Genomic DNA, 18,292 nt, shown 5'->3' with positions numbered 1-18,292 from the left:
TTTCCTGGCGGGAAGGCGTGCCGCTCCCCGGCACGAATCCGCTCGGCGGATTAGTGTCTGCCGGCCAGTCTGTGGATGGTTTTTAAGACGGTTTTCCATCTGCCTCGGCGAAAGCGGGCTGGTTCCCCTTATTCCGCTTCAGTTACACTATAGCGGCGATTGCTGCGCAAACACTTTCTCCAGGTACGCGTACACCATAATTACTCTATTACTCTACCACACAAACATTGGGGTTACACTCGTCTGGTGTGAGATGTTTCCCCGGGGGGGTGTCCACTAGGGGCCGAACCGCACAGTAACCTTGGGTTCGGTGTGGGGCGGCGGTGGGGTGAGTGGACTGCTGTAGCCTGTTGTGGGATTGTGTACCACTGCGGGCTCCGGCGAGGGCGAAGCCTCTCCGTCGTTTCTAGGTCCCCAGTTACGTACAATACAATACTTATAAGATAACTGGGCAGGAAATACTGGAGAGGTATAGTCTGGAAACATCACTCGTGGTGGGGGAAGTTGTCTTTTCCAGAAGACAGCTGGAGCTGCCATGTAGGATGATTAAGAAACAATTTCGCCTCTAGCGGTGTAGAGCAGCGTACAGACATTTACATAGTTTCTGTTCATATGAATTACTTGCATTAGTGTTACTAGTACCTAATATCTGTATTATATCTATTGTTAACGCACATTCTGGAAAATAAACTCCCAGGACGTGTCTGCGCACTGCGTTGGCTGGTAAAGCTAGCTGTGGAATCTTTGTGAAAAACCCTATAGTTGCTCCTTGTGGCGTAGTGGGATGTAGAGAATGGGACTCGCTTGCTCGCTCTTCAGTTTGCAAACCTAAGGAAGAGGAAAGTGCATGACCGCAATCCGTCGGCCTGCCTCCCGTCAAGCAGTTACTTACCAACAACCCGTCCACTACCTCCACCACTCCGTCACACCCCCAGAACACAATTTATCTCTTAATATGGTTCACTGTACTTGCACGTATGATGATGATGATGTAGACCAAAGCAGTGAAGCAAAATCAGGGATTTGGACCCAGGTCTCCCTCTTACTAGGCAAATGCGCTACCCGTTACGCCACTCTGGCACTGAAGACACCACCCTGCACTGACTGCCTTAGTACGTCTCCTCACCGATACAAATTCCAACTCGCACCAGCCCTTTTCTGTTCCTTCTAAACTCGCATCAGTGTTGCCAACGCTCTCTAATACTGGAAAAGCCCCTTCGCAATGAGGGAAATGGTCTTAATCCAGCATAGTAGGCAGTAGGCCTGCATTCGAATCCCGTTTGTGGTACGAATTTTAATTCATTGCTTTGGCCTACATTACTAGCATAGATAAAGGTGAGACTCAATATCTCAGGAATACCAATTATATATGATTAACGTATCACCTACACCTGAGGCAGAGGCAGGATTAACCTCATTTCACTAGTTGCTGTGATGCTATTCCAATATCGGAGAGCGTTGGCGATAGTGATGTGAGTTTCGAGAGGGAATGGCAAGGGGCTGAGGCGTGAACTGGAATTTGTGTCGGTGAGGGAGACGTACTGGCGTATTCCGTGCAGGGGTGGTAACTACATTGCCAGTGTGGCGCAATGGGTAACGCATCTGACTAGTTATCACGACACCTTGGTTCGAATTGTGATGGCGGTACTGATTTTAATTCTTTGCTTTGGCCTACATCATTATCATTGATGAAAGTGAGACACATTATGTCTCAGGAATACCAACTATATATGATTAGTACTTACAAGAGATACACATATTTAGTACTTGATCCAAACCCACTATCTTTAACGGCAAATATTACTTTTAGGACATAAAACACTATTTTTAATAATCTGCGAGTTTTCTTGCCCAGTCGTTTCATCAAAGATGAACATTGTTGCGCTTTTACATGGACGTTTTTGAGAGATACTGAAACACCGAGACTGGCGGCCTTTGTTTCATTTGACATGCTGGGTATCTATGTAGGAAGAAAGGGAAACGTTTCACGTCCTGCCGACAACCAAGTCCTCAAAGACGATGCATGTGAATGATTGTCACGAATAAAGTGTAGTGTTGCATTTGTGTTGTTCTCGACATCATTATAAATGAAAAGAAAGGTCGACGTTGGTACATAGTCTACTTCTCGCAAATAACACTAAAGAGAGTCGCATCACCATCCATCACCATAAACCGTCTCACATGCCGTTGCTCCGTGAGAGATTTCAGAGGTTTGAGGTTTCACCCGTAACGTTTGCGCACACTGTGGTGATAAAAATCTATTCTGTTTCCGCGATTCTGACTGATTTCCTTCAAGACGAATGCTGTAGCACTATCATGCGTTAATGACGGACTCAGCTTTGGTGGTGGATGTTACGGCACGTCTTGCAACAGGAAAGCTGGACACCCTGATTAAAGAATAACATCGACAGACCCAATTATTTTCGCCACACCAACACTTCTAGTGTCCATGTTTTATTTTTGGGAATGCTACGTATGATCAAAATATTCTTAGGTGTAAAAAAATTCGTATCAGTCGCTATCGTCTTAAATGAAACTGAGTTTGTCTTTCAAGTCGACAGGCATCGCTTGAGCATTCCTTAAATGTTTTATGGATATAGCATTTCTTGGAGAATGATTCACGAGGTAGGAAAGTTACATGAAACTTAATTCTTGTCATATTGCTCGTTTGTTTTCTATACGAATGGCATCAGCAATCTTCATGTTTCATCCAGATCTCAAGTTTTTCACTTCCACGAAAAAACCCTTCCTGTTGTGTTAATTGTTCCGCAAACTGGTCTGTGTGAAAGAATGTCAGTCAGGTGAAGACAAAGTTTGTATTCACCGATAAAATGTTCTTAAAATCATACGAAGACGCGCACTGATAATATTTGCTTGTATTTTATAGAAGCGCAGTTCACATTGCTACCTGTCGTTATGGCTTACGTTTCTTAATTTCATCTTAAATAACAGCAAGTTGAAGCTAGGCAGATACTACAGTGTTAGTGACTTTGAGCTAACTTTGAAAAAAGTAAAACATTTCGAACAAGTTCTTCGATGTTAGCTACGTTGAAGTAAAACTGTACTAAACTCGACATATACACCATTTAAATACACGGTTTTACAAAAACGTGGCTGGTAGGCCAGTTTAAACCATTTATAATTACTATTTTTTGTTCATATTTTTAAGTTGCAAGCCAACACTCACCTTGCTAATGAGAATAGAAACGAGAGAAAGCTAGAAGCTCAGTCTCGCTCAAGCAACATGCATAGAAAGACTGCCATTATCGTAATGATTACGTGATCGCATCTACAAGAATCCTGTGAGATAGTTCAGGTTCAGTGACTCATTTCACTTGACATTTACCTAGACATGTGGGAAAAAAAACGATAAATCTAACCGAACAAGTCTGGTAGGTGTCATAATTGGATCAATTGCGAGCCACTCACATAGCTGATAAGTGAATGATATCAGTCAGATGTTTCAAAATCGAGATAAGCAAGCAGTATAAGTAGCGGAGCCTCTGGGAAGGCAGTACACAGCTGGAAGCAAAACGGCGAGACGTGCTCGAGGTAAGACACAGCCAGCGACTATCCTATTCACAAGCTTACATCAGTATGCAGATATCGTAATACGCTTATTCGTACCCCATGAAGCAATTAGACAACAAAGTCAGACCAACTAAAAACCATTACTTTTTTTTTAAATTTACAGATGAAGACGCTCTTCATCCTATTCGCTATCCTAGGGATAACAGCAGGTAACACACCTCAACAAATGTTAATTTTATCCTTCAGTGTATGATACAATGCAATTATTCGTTGATGAGATGTACAAATCAAACTGGATTGCTGATTAATTTCAGCAAAGGCTGTTCCCGTTCACCGTGTGAATACACACACTCGCGACCTGCAAGATGACCTCAACGACTTCCTCGCCCTCATTCCCATCGACGAAATTGTGAACATTGTGCTTAACCACTTGGCCAATGACCCTGAGGTGCAGGCTGTCGTTGAATACGTGCTCTCTGATGACTTCAAGAGCATTGTCCTGGCCATCGACGCTCTCCCAGAGTACATTGATGTAAGGATCTCAGACCTATGCCAGTTGTAGACTTTGCAATACACCTATATTACAAACACGTTAAACTATTATCTTCTTCTCCTCCAGTTCCTCAACTACCTGCAAGAGTCCGGCCTCGATGTCTACAAATACGTGAACATTCTACACGACTTCCTAGGACTGCCCCAGCTTACTCCTCCATCCAAGCTGAGACACACCAGGAGCATCCGTTCCATGGTCGACGAGATTCTCGCCATCTTGCCACTGGACGAACTCCGGGCTCTGTTCGACGAGAAGCTGGAAACCAGCCCCGACTTCAAGGAGCTCTACGACAGGATCAGGTCTCCCGAATTCCAGGTGAGTCATCACGTGTTGATCAATAGTTAGCTGACCATCGTGGAGGATACTTAGTACCTAAAGTTTATTTGTCCTGTTCATCTGTTGTAGTCGATCGTGGAAACTCTGAACTCGCTGCCAGAGTACCAGGAGCTGCTCCAGAAACTGAGGGACGCCGGGATCGACGTCGACGCATTCATTGATCTGATTCGCGGTCTCTTCGGCCTTCCATCAAGTAAGTAATTCACTACCTGTACCACACGAAATGAAAGTATGAGTGTCATACAGGTATACATTCGAAGATTGTCACATTTCAGAGACAATTACACGATTTCGCTTCTAGAGTACTTAGAGTCTCTCTTTATTCTCTCTTAGGCTCCAGCAACAAGATTCGTTTCCATGTAACTGCCAAGAAGGCCAACCGCAACCTCCAGGATGACCTCAACGACTTCCTCGCCCTCATTCCCATCGACGAAATTGTGAACATTGTGCTTAACCACTTGGCCAATGACCCTGAGGTGCAGGCTGTCGTTGAATACGTGCTCTCTGATGACTTCAAGAGCATTGTCCTGGCCATCGACGCTCTCCCAGAGTACATTGATGTAAGGATCTCAGACCTATGCCAGTTGTAGACATTGCAATACACCTATATTACAAACACGTTAAACTATTATCTTCTTCTCCTCCAGTTCCTCAACTACCTGCAAGAGTCCGGCCTCGATGTCTACAAATACGTGAACATTCTACACGACTTCCTAGGACTGCCCCAGCTTACTCCTCCATCCAAGCTGAGACACACCAGGAGCATCCGTTCCATGGTCGACGAGATTCTCGCCATCTTGCCACTGGACGAACTCCGGGCTCTGTTCGACGAGAAGCTGGAAACCAGCCCCGACTTCAAGGAGCTCTACGACAGGATCAGGTCTCCCGAATTCCAGGTGAGTCATCATGTGTTGATCAATAGTTAGCTGACCATCCTTGAGGATACTTAGTACCTAAAGTTTATTTGTCCTGTTCATCTGTTGTAGTCGATCGTGGAAACTCTGAACTCGCTGCCAGAGTACCAGGAGCTGCTCCAGAAACTGAGGGACGCCGGGATCGACGTCGACGCATTCATTGACTTGATCCGCGGACTTTTCGGCCTGCCAACCAGGTCGAAGCATTAATCTCCATTCTACCAGTACCTCTGTCCACATAACACTCTTGTTTATGGACCAATGTTGTGTAATACTGAAGATCTGTCTTCTATTTGAGAGCACGTAAATAAAAAATTTCCATTAAGTTACTTCGTACTAAATAAAAATTTACTGTCAAACTAATCACTCACCATAACCAGTGCTTCAGTTTTATCTTCACATCCACTACTTTTTTTATGAAACCGCGATGTCTGTATCTTTTTCATGAATTCAATTGAAATTTATTTGGTTGGCCCCGACCCATAATAAGTTGAGTAGGCTAGCTCATAATTCGAAGCCTTGTGGCTGTCAAGAAATGAGGTTCTGTCGAGTAGCTGACTCCCAGTAAACAGGCAGCTGAGTCAGTAACATATCCCTGAAAAACTTGCGCCTCACAGGAGCTACATGAGCAATTCCACGACAGAACCACTGCGTCATTTGCTTCTCGTAAAAGTTCAGCAATTGGATCGAGTCACCTACTGCTGTGAGCATGCTACTGGAAGGATGATGAAGTTATGAAAAGTTTGTTGCTCTAAAAATTACTATTAATATGTCGTCGTGATAACGGGCTGTCAGTGCTGCTGTAGAAGAGAAGGCCAGATGCACATTTACATGACAGTAATTTGAATATCTGGTATCCATTAAAGCTAACACAGTTCGCTTTTATTTTTATGCACTCTTTATGGATTACTTCCATGCAATACACGTTTTCTAAATGTTTTGTCGCTCAATGGAATGCACGCCCAGACATCTCGTTTATCTTATGGAGTAATAGCTTTCCGTCCTCCTGTGTAGTTCAAAACTTGAGGAATATGGCAGAACGGCAGATCAGGTTGTCAATACTGTAATATCACATCATTCTAGAGATATGGAGACAGATTCTGAGATGGCGGCCTTAATACGAGGAGCATTCAACAAGCAATGCAACTTTTTTTTCTGAAAGCAGGTTGGTTTTGTTCAGCATTCTAATACACCTTTTTATTCCCCACTTTTTCGGTTATAAAACACTGTTTTTTAAAATAATCTCAGTTCAACACGATGGGTTTACGCCATCTTACTGGGTGGGCCCGTATACCCGCATAAGACTCGACTGATGGACATTGGAGCGAATGTCCTGCTGCATCTGTAACCTCCCCATCATCCACATATTAATCCTGTGGTGCGCACGTATGTCCTGCGTTGCTCTTTGTAGTCTTGTGTTACGTGGCGAGGAACTCAATGGGCACATACTTTCGAGTACCCAAACTGGTGGACGAATGTGTCAGCACAAGAACAGAGACATTCAGTTGACCAACGAGGTGGTCAATTGTGATCCGTTGTTCACCCTCGAATGGGAGTGTGTTCACATTTCAATTCTGCAAGAGTCACAGCTGTGTGCGGCCTGCCGGCACGCGTTAGATCGGATAGGTTTGCGTAACCTTGTTGCGATGACCGCAGACGTCTCGCCCAACGACTCATCGTGCTATTGTTCACTGCCAGGTCCTTGTAGATATTCTTCAAGCGCCTAGGACCATCTGCCAGTCTCTGGTTTTATGCCAAAAGAAATTCTATGACTGCTCTCTGCGTGGAACACACTTCCATTAGAGAAGCCATTTTGTAGGCTACGATAGCACCGCCAGCTATTGAAACTTGATGATACCATAAGGATGATGTCCCACAACAAATTCCACATTTTTTTCAACCCATATCGGCCGAGAAAAAAATGTGCTGCGTTATTTATTGAACGCCGCTCTTATTTTTGTGGTACATATTTCCGCCTTCGGCTGCCGCGACTCCACGTATCGTGGCAAACACAAGACTTGTGCAGCTCCATGCAGATAAAGTATTTATACGTGGCCAAGAGCAGCCCTGTTGGGTCCGTCGCGCTGCTGGTAACACATTGACTGTTTACTTAACGGAAGCGCTAAAGGAACTGGTATTGGGATGCGTATTCAGACACAAAGAGATGTAAATAGGCAGAACACAAGCAATAAGACAACAACTGTCTGGAGCTGTCGTTAGATCGGTTACTGCTGCTACAGTGGCAGATTATCAATATTTAAGCGGGTTTGAATGTGCTATTATAGTCGGCGTACGAGCGATGGGACGCATCTCCGAGGTAGCGATGAAGTTGGGATTTTTCCCGTACGACCTGCAAGAATGGGACCAACGACGACCGAAAGAGAATCGTTCAGCGTGGTGTGGCAAACACAAGGCTTGTACAGCTCCATGCAGATAAAGTATTAATACGTTGTCAAGAGCAGCCCTGTTGGGTCTGTCACGCTGCCTCCCAATTATACAAATGGCTGCAGATTTCAGTGCTGGACCATCAACAATCGTCAGCGTGCGAACTATTTAACGAAGCACCACCGATATGGGCTTTCGGAGCCGAAGGCCCACTCGTATACCCTTCATGACTGCACGACACAAAGCTTTACGCCTCTCCTGGGCCCATTAACACCGACATTGGACTGTTGATGACTGGAAACATGTTGCCTGGTCGGACGAGTCTCGTTTCAAATTAAGTAGAGCGAATGGACGTGTATGGATATGGAGACAACCTCATGAATCCATGGACCCTGCATGTCAGCAAGGGCATGTTCAAGCTGGTGGAAGCTCTTTAATCTTGTGGAGCGTGTGCAGTTGGAGTGAGTGATATAGGACCCCTAATGCGTAAAGATACGACTCTGAGACGTGACATGTACGTAAGCATCCTGTCTGATCACCTGCATCCATTCATGTCCATTGTGCATTCTGACAGACCTGGGCAATTCCAGCAGGACAAAGTGACATCCCACACGTCCAGAACTACTACAGAGTGGCTTCAGGAACACTCTTCTGAGTTTAATCACTTCCGCTGGCCACCAAACTCCCCAGAAATGAACATTATCGATCATATCTGGGATGTCTTGCAACGTGCTGTTCGGCAGAGATCTCTACACCCTCATACTCTTATGGATTTATTCGCAGCCCTGCATGATTCATTGTGTCAGTTCCCACCAGCAGTACTTCAGACATTAGTCGAGTCCATGCCACGTCGTGTTGTGACACTTCTGCTTGTTCGCGGGGCCCCTACACGACATTAGGCAGGTGTACCAGTTTCTTTGGTTTTTCAGTGTGTTTTATTTACCTCTCAGATGCCGTGGGACTATACGTACCACACCTACTTGTTCGTGGAGCGAGGTAGTAAATATTAGATTATAGAAAGACATTGTCTTGGCCACATAATATTTATTAAAACTGATCGATTTATCGAAGTTCATAATAAAATTCTGTGTGACCAAGACTTTTATAATCTAATCCGATACAAAGCTACCAGTCTCCACAAAGGGTACAAACCAACTCGTATCGCGAGTCAGTACATAGTTCACACAATGACGATGAGAAAGCTTGCAGACTACTAAAGTGCGCGAATAAATAACACATTACCGAGAAAAGTCCTCAACTAGGCGAGGAATTTCTGTACAGAATAGAAGTGTGCCACAAGAAAACATTTCAAATGAGATCTGAATACTTAGGATTTACCAAGCAAACTTTTCAGTGGAAGCCTACTGAAAATGAAACCTGCTGAATAGAGCACACCTCCTGTCCAATGCTCAAGGAAGTATTAGCCAAGTGTACATCGCTTTTCTGTCAAATGTTCATTGAACGAATGTTGCAGTTGCTTCTTTTGAAATAGTCAGTGTGGTCAATAAGAAATCTCATAATAAAATACATGCACAGGGACGGCCTACATGAAGTTCGCGAACTGAAGACGCACTTCAGTCTGACCACCCCTTTTAAGCTAAGAATATTCTTGGTGATTGTACTGAGCTACCCCAAAAGTAATCAGAGTAGACAAGTCTTTGCGTTTCGCTTTCAGAGACAGCAGAGATCATTGTTATATTCTGCACAAGATGATGAACGTGATACTTCCAAGAGAGTCCTCCTTTGAGCCTCAATCGTACGAATTTAAAAATTCTTCCAATCCATATGTGGCATACAGCAAACCAGTGCTTAACAGTATGGGTTAAAAACAGTCTTGGTTGCATAACGCGTTATGGAGATCTTGGTGTACGCACGTCCATCTAGATAAGTTTTTACTGAGTTTAACGAAGGCGATGTTGGCCTGATATATTCGACGATGCCCTTTTGGCTACACTGACTAAAGGATTCTTCTAAGAAATACCAAATTAAGATAAGCTGAAGATGCCTAAATAAGGCGAAACGCGTCGTTGAAAAATAAAATCTAAAATGGCAACCAAGGCTGTTTTTAACCAATACTACGAATTTCAAATGGTCGATTAGATCGACTGTTTGACCATTCCAGGAGAGTAAAGTTTCGTTTTTAAAAGAGTTACGTGTTAGAAACTGTATGCTCTGCTTTTTGTTGCAATTAAGGGTTAAATTGTTCTCTGGAAGTCACGTACTTACGTTATTGATTACCCTGTTAGCTACATTACTTACCATCTTTTCCACAATAACGCTTGTGTTACCTGGAAAGAAAAATATTTGAGTCATCTATCGTGTTTAGTTTTTTTTCTTTTTTTCTTTATTGTGATTTCATTCCCCTGCCCCATATGGGCAGGGGAGGGCTGTCAGCAGCACAATCCGCCACTCTTCAGCCGAGTGACACGACATATCATGTTTAGCGGCAGATCATTGATATACACTCCTGGAAATGGAGAAAAGAACACATTGACACCGGTGTGTCAGACCCACCATACTTGCTCCGGACACTGCGAGAGGGCTGTACAAGCAATGATCACACGCACGGCACAGCGGACACACCAGGAACCGCGGTGTTGGCCGTCGAATGGCGCTAGCTGCGCAGCATTTGTGCACCGCCGCCGTCAATGTCAGCCAGTTTGCAGTGGCATACGGAGCTCCATCGCAGTCTTTAACACTGGTAGCATGCCGCGACAGCGTGGGCGTGAACCGTATGTGCAGTTGACGGACTTTGAGCGAGGGCGTATAGTGGGCATGCGGGAGGCCGGGTGGACGTACCGCCGAATTGCTCAACACGTGGGGCGTGAGGTCTCCACAGTACATCGATGTTGTCGCCAGTGGTCGGCGGAAGGTGCACGTGCCCGTCGACCTGGGACCGGACCGCAGCGACGCACGGATGCACGCTAAGACCGTAGGATCCTACGCAGTGCCGTAGGGGACCGCACCGCCACTTCCCAGCAAATTAGGGACACTGTTGCTCCTGGGGTATCGGCGAGGACCATTCGCAACCGTCTCCATGAAGCTGGGCTACGGTCCCGCACACCGTTAGGCCGTCTTCCGCTCACGCCCCAATATCGTGCAGCCCGCCTCCAGTGGTGTCGCGACAGGCGTGAATGGAGGGACGAATGGAGACGTGTCGTCTTCAGCGATGAGAGTCGCTTCTGCCTTGGTGCCAATGATGGTCGTATGCGTGTTTGGCGCCGTGCAGGTGAGCGCCACAATCAGGACTGCATACGACCGAGGCACACAGGGCCAACACCCGGCATCATGGTGTGGGGAGCGATCTCCTACACTGGCCGTACACCACTGCTGATCGTCGAGGGGACACTGAATAGTGCACGGTACATCCAAACCGTCATCGAACCCATCGTTCTACCATTCCTAGACCGGCAAGGGAACTTGCTGTTCCAACAGGACAATGCACGTCTGCATGTATCCCGTGCCACCCAACGTGCTCTAGAAGGTGTAAGTCAACTACCCTGGCCAGCAAGATCTCCGAATCTGTCCCCCATTGAGCATGTTTGGGACTGGATGAAGCGTCGTCTCACGCGGTCTGCACGTCCTGCACGAACGCTGGTCCAACTGAGGCGCCAGGTGGAAATGGCATGGCAAGCCGTTCCACAGGACTACAGCCAGCATCTCTACGATCGTCTCCATGGGAGAATAGCAGCCTGCATTGCTGCGAAAGGTGGATATACACTGTACTAGTGCCGACATTGTGCATGCTTTGTTGCCTGTGTCTATGTGCCTGTGGTTCTGTCAGTGTGATCATGTGATGTATCTGACCCCAGGAATGTGTCAATAAAGTTTCCCCTTCCTGGGACAATGAATTCACGGTGTTCTTATTTCAATTTCCAGGAGTGTATTTGTAGTGTTGTGATTTTTTTCTGTCAGTGTTCATAATATCCAGAATATTTTACCCAAGAGGACGCTATCACCATTTAACCATACAGTACAACTGCACGCCCTCAGGAAAAATTACTTTGGTAATTTTCCCTTGCTTTCAGCCATTCGCACTACTAACACAGAAAGGCCATCGTAGTTTATGATACAAGGCCAGATCAGTCAATCATAAAGTTTGTTGTCCGAGCAACTACTGCAAAGACTGCTGCTCCTCTTCAGGAACCGCAGGTTTATCTAGCCTCTCAATACCCATCCACTGTACTTGCGTTTATGCTGCGGCTATCTCTATCATTGAGGCACGTCAGTGACCCCACTAACACCAAGGCCCATGGTTCGTGGGGTGGGGGAGGGTGGGTAGTGTAAGTACACTGCAGCGTAATGAATATATCTGTGTGTTGGCAGGAAAGATGACTGCAAGGATGAAGGCTGTTGTTACGTGCTGCACCCTCTGGACCATGGAGTCACTGGCATCACAGGGGGTGGACATGTCGAAGTGCGCTGATGCATACAGCCCTGCAAACAACTGACGTTTGTGTGCATCTGGTGGTCCTAAAGAACTTTAGAACTTCACTTGTTCATAGGCTACAACTAGTATGGTGCAGTGTAAAACTATGCATAAAGCTATAAAAATGAAACTAGGCAGGAAATCAGAAGTTTACTGACTAGTGGAAAGTTACACTAGTTTACATTAAGCATCAATTTCACATCTTGGAAAATGAAGATAAGGTGGAACAGGCAACTATTTAAGAAGAATTCTTAGGCAAACAACAAAAACTTTTGCAGATGTGAAGAAGGCCAGCGAAAAGAATATCTTGAATTGATAAAGGCAGCTGAAGAGAAACCAGGATCTCACGCATACAATAACTGTAACATCATACAGTACGCTGAATTCAACAAAACCATGTCTTTGAGATGATATGAGAAGATATTACGAAAGTAAATTAAAAAAAGAATGGGGGGAACACAAAATAGAAACTTATACTGAGTAGACATTGTGGTTAAAAGTCAAATCAAGTTTCAGAGATTCGACCAGAGAGAACCTAGAGTAAAATGATATACATTTGTAATCGTTCCTGGCTTTTGTGAGTGTAATATTCCATATTTTGTTACTCTGAAGAATATTGTATAATATAGTCAATAATGTGTAGTGTTTTCAGCTAATTCATGTTTCATGGTGGATGTGCTAAATACCACAAAGTGGTGACTCTGATTTTGAACAGTGTATAGCTGTTCAGCAGCATCCAATGAACACAATGGAACCTGCCACAGAACAGAATAGAATAGAATAGAATAGATTAGAATAATTTTATTGTCGTTAGGCGATTAAGGCAATAGACAAAGTCATACATATAATACAATATAATTCATATTGCAATAGAACAACAGGTTTGTTATTACAGTGTAATATTACAACTGATGAAATCCTACAAAGTCATATTTATAACACAATATAATTCTTGTTGCAAAAGAGCAATAGATTTGTTATTACAGAATAATATTACAATTGACAGTTTTGTTATTACAGTATAATATTACAATTGACAAGGTCATACAAATAATACAATATAATTCATGTTGCAAAAGAACAATAGGTTTGTTATTACAGTGTAATATAACAATTGTTTAAATCCTGCAAAGTCAAACTTATATCGCTATATAATACCTGTTGTAAAATAGTAATCAGTTTGTTATTACAGTATATTATTATAGTTGAAGAAATTGTTTGTTGTAGAAAGGGTAGGCAACTAACCAGTCATACAGTGCTTGTTTGAATGGTTGCTTTGGTAAATCTTGCATAACTAGTGGAAGTTCATTAAATAATTTGCGCCCCATTAGTTCATAACCGTTCAGTGATCTTGAGAGTCTATGGAATGGAGTATAAATACATCTATTCATCCTAGTGTTGCAGCAATGTATATTTTCTCTGCATTTAGCTTTGGATAGCTTCTTTTTTGTGTAGGTTAAGACATAGTATATATATAGGTTTACTACTGTCATAAGTTTTTGCTCAGAAAACAAAGGTTTAGTGTGCCTTTGATGAGCCTGTAGTTACCCTAATAGCTTTCTTCTGCAGTAGAAGGATTTCACACACATAACTGGAGTTTCCGCATAAAATGATAAGATGGGTTATTTTGCTTTGGAAGAATGAGAGATAGGATATTCTAACATAATTTTTAGCTACAAAATCCATTAGTCGCCTTAACAGGTAGATTTCCCTAGACAGCTTACCACTAAGATACTTGACATGTTGACCCCAAGATAATTTGTCATCCAGATATACTCCTAAAAACTTAACATAACTAGAATCATCAGATGGTAGCTTGTCTTTTAGATTAAATACTATCTGCTGAGTTTTATTTTCACCAAGCAAAAATCCATTTGCTTTAAATCAGTATGATGCTTGGGCAATTGTCTCTGTAACACAAGTTTTAAGGCTTTGGGGTCACTACTGCTGTTCAGAAAAGTTGTATCATCTGCATATAGTACAGTTTTTGATTTAATGCATGACAGCAGGTCGTTAATCATTATTAGGAACAGGAAAGGGCCCAGTAGAGATCCCTGTGGTACACTTACCTGAACTAGTTCGACACTGGATAGTTCTTTGACAACACAGACAGCCTGCTTACGTTTCTGTAAAAATGATCTTAACAGTTTAAGCCTATTATTTCTAACACCATAGACGTCCAATTTTTCAAGCAGTAGTGTATGTTCTACACAGTCAAAGGCTTTGCTTAGGTCACAAAAGTGACTTGAGCAAAGTCTTTATCCTCAAATACTTGAAGGATGTATTTTACAGCAGCATCTATAGTATCAATTGTTGACATGTTTTTCCTAAAACCATATTGAGATCCACTAATAATTCCTGTATTACCAAAGTAATCAGATAATTGTTTGTAAATTGTGCATTCCAGAACTTAAGAAAAAGATGAGACTATGGAAATTGGCCAGTAACTTGAGGCAGAGTCTTTATCCCCTTTTTTTATAAACTTGAACAACCCTAGACTGTTTAAGTTCATCAGGAAAATATCCTTCAGCTAGACATTTGTTTATACAGTGTGTTAAGGGGTACACTATACTGCCCATGACTTTCTTCAGTACGTTACAGGATAAGTCATATATGCCTACAGGGTCTGATGATTTTCACTGTTTCACTATTCTTAATACAAAATCTAGCAAGACCTCAGAGAAACTGAAAATACTTGTATTTGTTGATGATCTACAACTATTTTTTGACAGTAACTGTGATGACCTGATTTTGGGTTTGGAAATACTACTTCCTACTTCTTCAACTTATTTAACAAAATAATCATTGAATTTTTGGGGAGAGATATTAATTGTAACATTTCTTTCATCTTTAGCAACACTATCTATTAGCTTCCAAGCAGCTTTGCACTTGTTGGTGGATTTCTTAATACTTCTGAGATTGTGTGCTTTTTTGGCTTCTATGATCACTTTTTTATATTCATTCTTACATGTAACATAGGCTAGCTTAGCTTGATTAGTCTTCAATCTAAAATAAACAATTGTGCAACAACATAACTTGGTTTTTCAGAGTGGTCAGCTTTTCTGTATACTATGTGTTTTGTCTTTTTGGAAGTTTAGTTTTTAAGGACTCGATAAGTTAGGCCTACTTTGAATTTCTTTGTTGGAATGCTGTCGTTAAAGTACGCCAAAAATACTTTAAATCCTATCAAATAGTATATTTGCTGGCAAATCGTTACTTAAAGTATAGGGTGTGTCTCCATAACACTGGCCAAACCAGTCTCTGTCAGCAAGGGAATTACAAAATCTATGAATCTTTTCATCTGAGACAGGTCTGATGATTACAATTTCTGGGACAGGCTTAGTTATACTAGTATTATCAGGAGGGAACCTACTTGTATAATTTAAGATTACAGAATTACTATCAGAAAATGCAAACTGACACATCACATGATTCGTCTGTTGTTTTAAATTTCACAAAAATATTTTCAAGAGATGCTTGTTCTCTTGTGGGCCTATTATTGACACAGTGTAAGTTGGATTGTCTTAGTAGATTTTGAAGTTCAGTGACACTACGTTTGTGTGTTGTTACATCAAAATCTGAATTCATATCACCACCTATTACAATATCATAATTTATCCATCTAGTTTTGCCAAGTACATATAACAGTTGGTCCAGTTTCTCTAGAAATAAACTGATGATGCCCTTAGGTGATTTGTACAGGGATATTACCAATAACTTAAAACGGTCTAAAACTATACCAGCAGCTTCAAAGTTCAGTTCATCACACAAAAAAATCTAGTTCCAATCTATTGATTGAACATCTAAGTGACTTGTTAACATAGATTGCTACATCACCTCTTAAATGCAATTTTCTGCGGTAGCTATTGGCTATATTATAATTATCAAATTTAACAAATGTTAGGTCACTCTCAGTAGCCCACTGTTCACTCAAACTCAAAATATCAAACACATTTTCTATTCCAATATCATTGACCATAAGTTCCTCATCCCTCACTCCTTGAATGTTAAGATAGAATACTTTAAGATCAAACCTGTCTTTCCTCAGGGATGTACCATTATGGCGAGGGGCTATTAAATCTTCTGCACTATTTACCTTGTGAACTTCTTCTCCTTGCTGCCTTCGACTAAAAAATCGTTTATACAGAGAGGAGGAACTGTTTTTAGCTTACCCATAACACTTGACACTGCTACTGCTCGTTGAACTCTCTTACCTTCTACATGTTCATATCTTGATCTCGATGACTGGGTTCTCCTTGTGGGTAGTTCAGATGTTGCTACAGAATTGATACCTGTACCACTTGATGGAGCAATAATTTTTGTAGGTGAGTATGCTGCCACCCTTGCTGTTTCTGTTTTGTCTGTTCCTTGCTGTGTTGTTCCATCTGTTGTAGCTATTAATATGCCTGCTTATCTCCCAACACTTATTTCTGTAATCAATGTTTCTTCAAGTTGTGTTACTGCAGCAGCTGCAGTACTTGGTAGGCAAGATACATTGCAGCTCTCCTTCACCATCGGCAATGGGATTGGATTACATTTCTTACTTCTAGGAGAAACACTTTCCACTAATGCCTTGATCTTCTGGCTGAGTAGCGATTTGCCTCATTTATTTAAATGCATTTCATGCGTACTGGGGTACTTTCTCTTCAGGTCATCAATATTAAGGAAAAACGCATTTGAAGTGGCCTTGCAGATCTTTTTGTACATTCTGTTTGCTTTTATCTTTTTGTACATTCTGTTTGCTTTTTGGATCGCTCTGTTGACACAAGAAGATTCAAAAAGATCATACCTGTGTGGTGTGTCTACCACGATCACGGTTTGATTCACTAATGTACATAGCGCATTTCTTAACACACTGTTTACCACTATTAGTTCATTCTTATACACATAATTTGCGCCGCCCATTATTACTATACATTCACTTTGCGACATGCAGTTATAGTTTTCACAGTCTTTTAAAACTTCTGTCAGACCTGCTCCAGGTTACACAACACTTGTAATAGAGAGATATTGCTGGAGGCGAAGAATACCCGTAACTCCTCTCCCTTGGCTGTCAGCAAGCAAAGCTGTACACCTACTAAAGTTTATTTTCGTCATTTTATTTGCATCGTCGCGGCAGTTACGTTTTTCCGACATTTTGCGTTCACTTCCCGCCAGTTCAGATAAATAATCTTGGTGCGAGTTGACGGAATCGTCATTATTAATTTCACAGTCTTTAATGAGACACTGAAATCTGTTTCTTAACGGAACTTTAAAATTGTTTGAAGCAGATTTAGGTTTTGCACACTTCTTTGGTTCATTGTGCTCCTGAAATTGTCCGAGGTCTTTAAGTTGTGGATCAGATGGGCTTTTAACCATATTTTCGAACAACTGAACATGTTCTCTTGTTGCTTCCAGATCATTCTGCAGTGTTTCTGATACTACAAGTTCACGATTTGCACGGTACGTTTCAGTTGCGGCCAAACGTTCGTTACACTTTGTTCCACAAGCAAACGCTGCCGTGGGAACGGAAGTTCTGACAGTGCAAGCAACACTATTTTTCCACCAGCTACTATCCCTGACACCTCTGAATTGCTGACTCCAACAGGAATTTCAACACAAACCTGCCTCCATTTTGGCCTACAGGGGCATAGTTGTGGTTTAATCAACTTGAGTCCATATGTAGGTTACATTGCCTCATGTCAGCCTCATAGCAATTTACCTTCATCATTTCTCAATTGGACTTAAATGTGATTGAACCATTAGCTGACTCTTTGCATCAACAGTCCAATACTCTTATATTGTTCTTAAAGAGGCTACTCTTCAATTGTTTGTGTCAACATCGCAATTGCGTCTTCAGAAAATCATTGACAGTGAGACTTATTAGGATGAATCCCCTTATCAGTTTCTATACACTCTGGCAGGTACTGAACTTCTAGCAGAGATATCTTTAAACATGTTTTGGATGTGGAGACTACCATAAAATGTGACGGCAGTTCGGTGGACTTTTACTGGTCTTTCGACATGAGTTGGCTAGGAAAGCTGATGAAGTGGCTATTGCAAGTGCTGACAAGTCAGCGTACGGCTGTAAAGGTGTTTATGGATGAAGGCCCCAACTGGTGCATTCATACTATGGGGTGCATGGACACACAAATCAAGCAGCCC

The 18,292-nt window shown here is 42.4% G+C and overlaps 1 protein-coding gene across 14 annotated transcripts in view; it reads left to right on the top strand.

Annotated features, from left to right (window-relative positions):
• Positions 1–18,292, top strand: part of LOC126162248 (uncharacterized) — a 332,117-nt gene that overhangs the window by 42,146 nt on the left and 271,679 nt on the right. For 12 of the 14 annotated variants that reach the window (XM_049918627.1, XM_049918626.1, XM_049918629.1 and 9 more), the window contains 3 exons: positions 4,490–4,613; positions 4,754–4,980; positions 5,068–5,316. The exons of 1 other annotated variant lie outside the window; for it this stretch is intronic. In XM_049918627.1, the coding sequence (XP_049774584.1) occupies positions 4,490–4,613; positions 4,754–4,980; positions 5,068–5,316 (600 nt within the window). The remainder of the gene's footprint in view (positions 1–4,489; positions 4,614–4,753; positions 4,981–5,067; positions 5,317–18,292) is intronic. One more of the 14 variants, XM_049918637.1, reaches the window with a different exon arrangement.

Source organism: Schistocerca cancellata, chromosome 2 (assembly GCF_023864275.1).
Source record: "Schistocerca cancellata isolate TAMUIC-IGC-003103 chromosome 2, iqSchCanc2.1, whole genome shotgun sequence".
NCBI lineage: Eukaryota > Metazoa > Arthropoda > Insecta > Orthoptera > Acrididae > Schistocerca > Schistocerca cancellata.
Note: the sequence above shows the minus strand (reverse complement) of the source record. Positions and strands in the feature narration are given on the sequence as shown.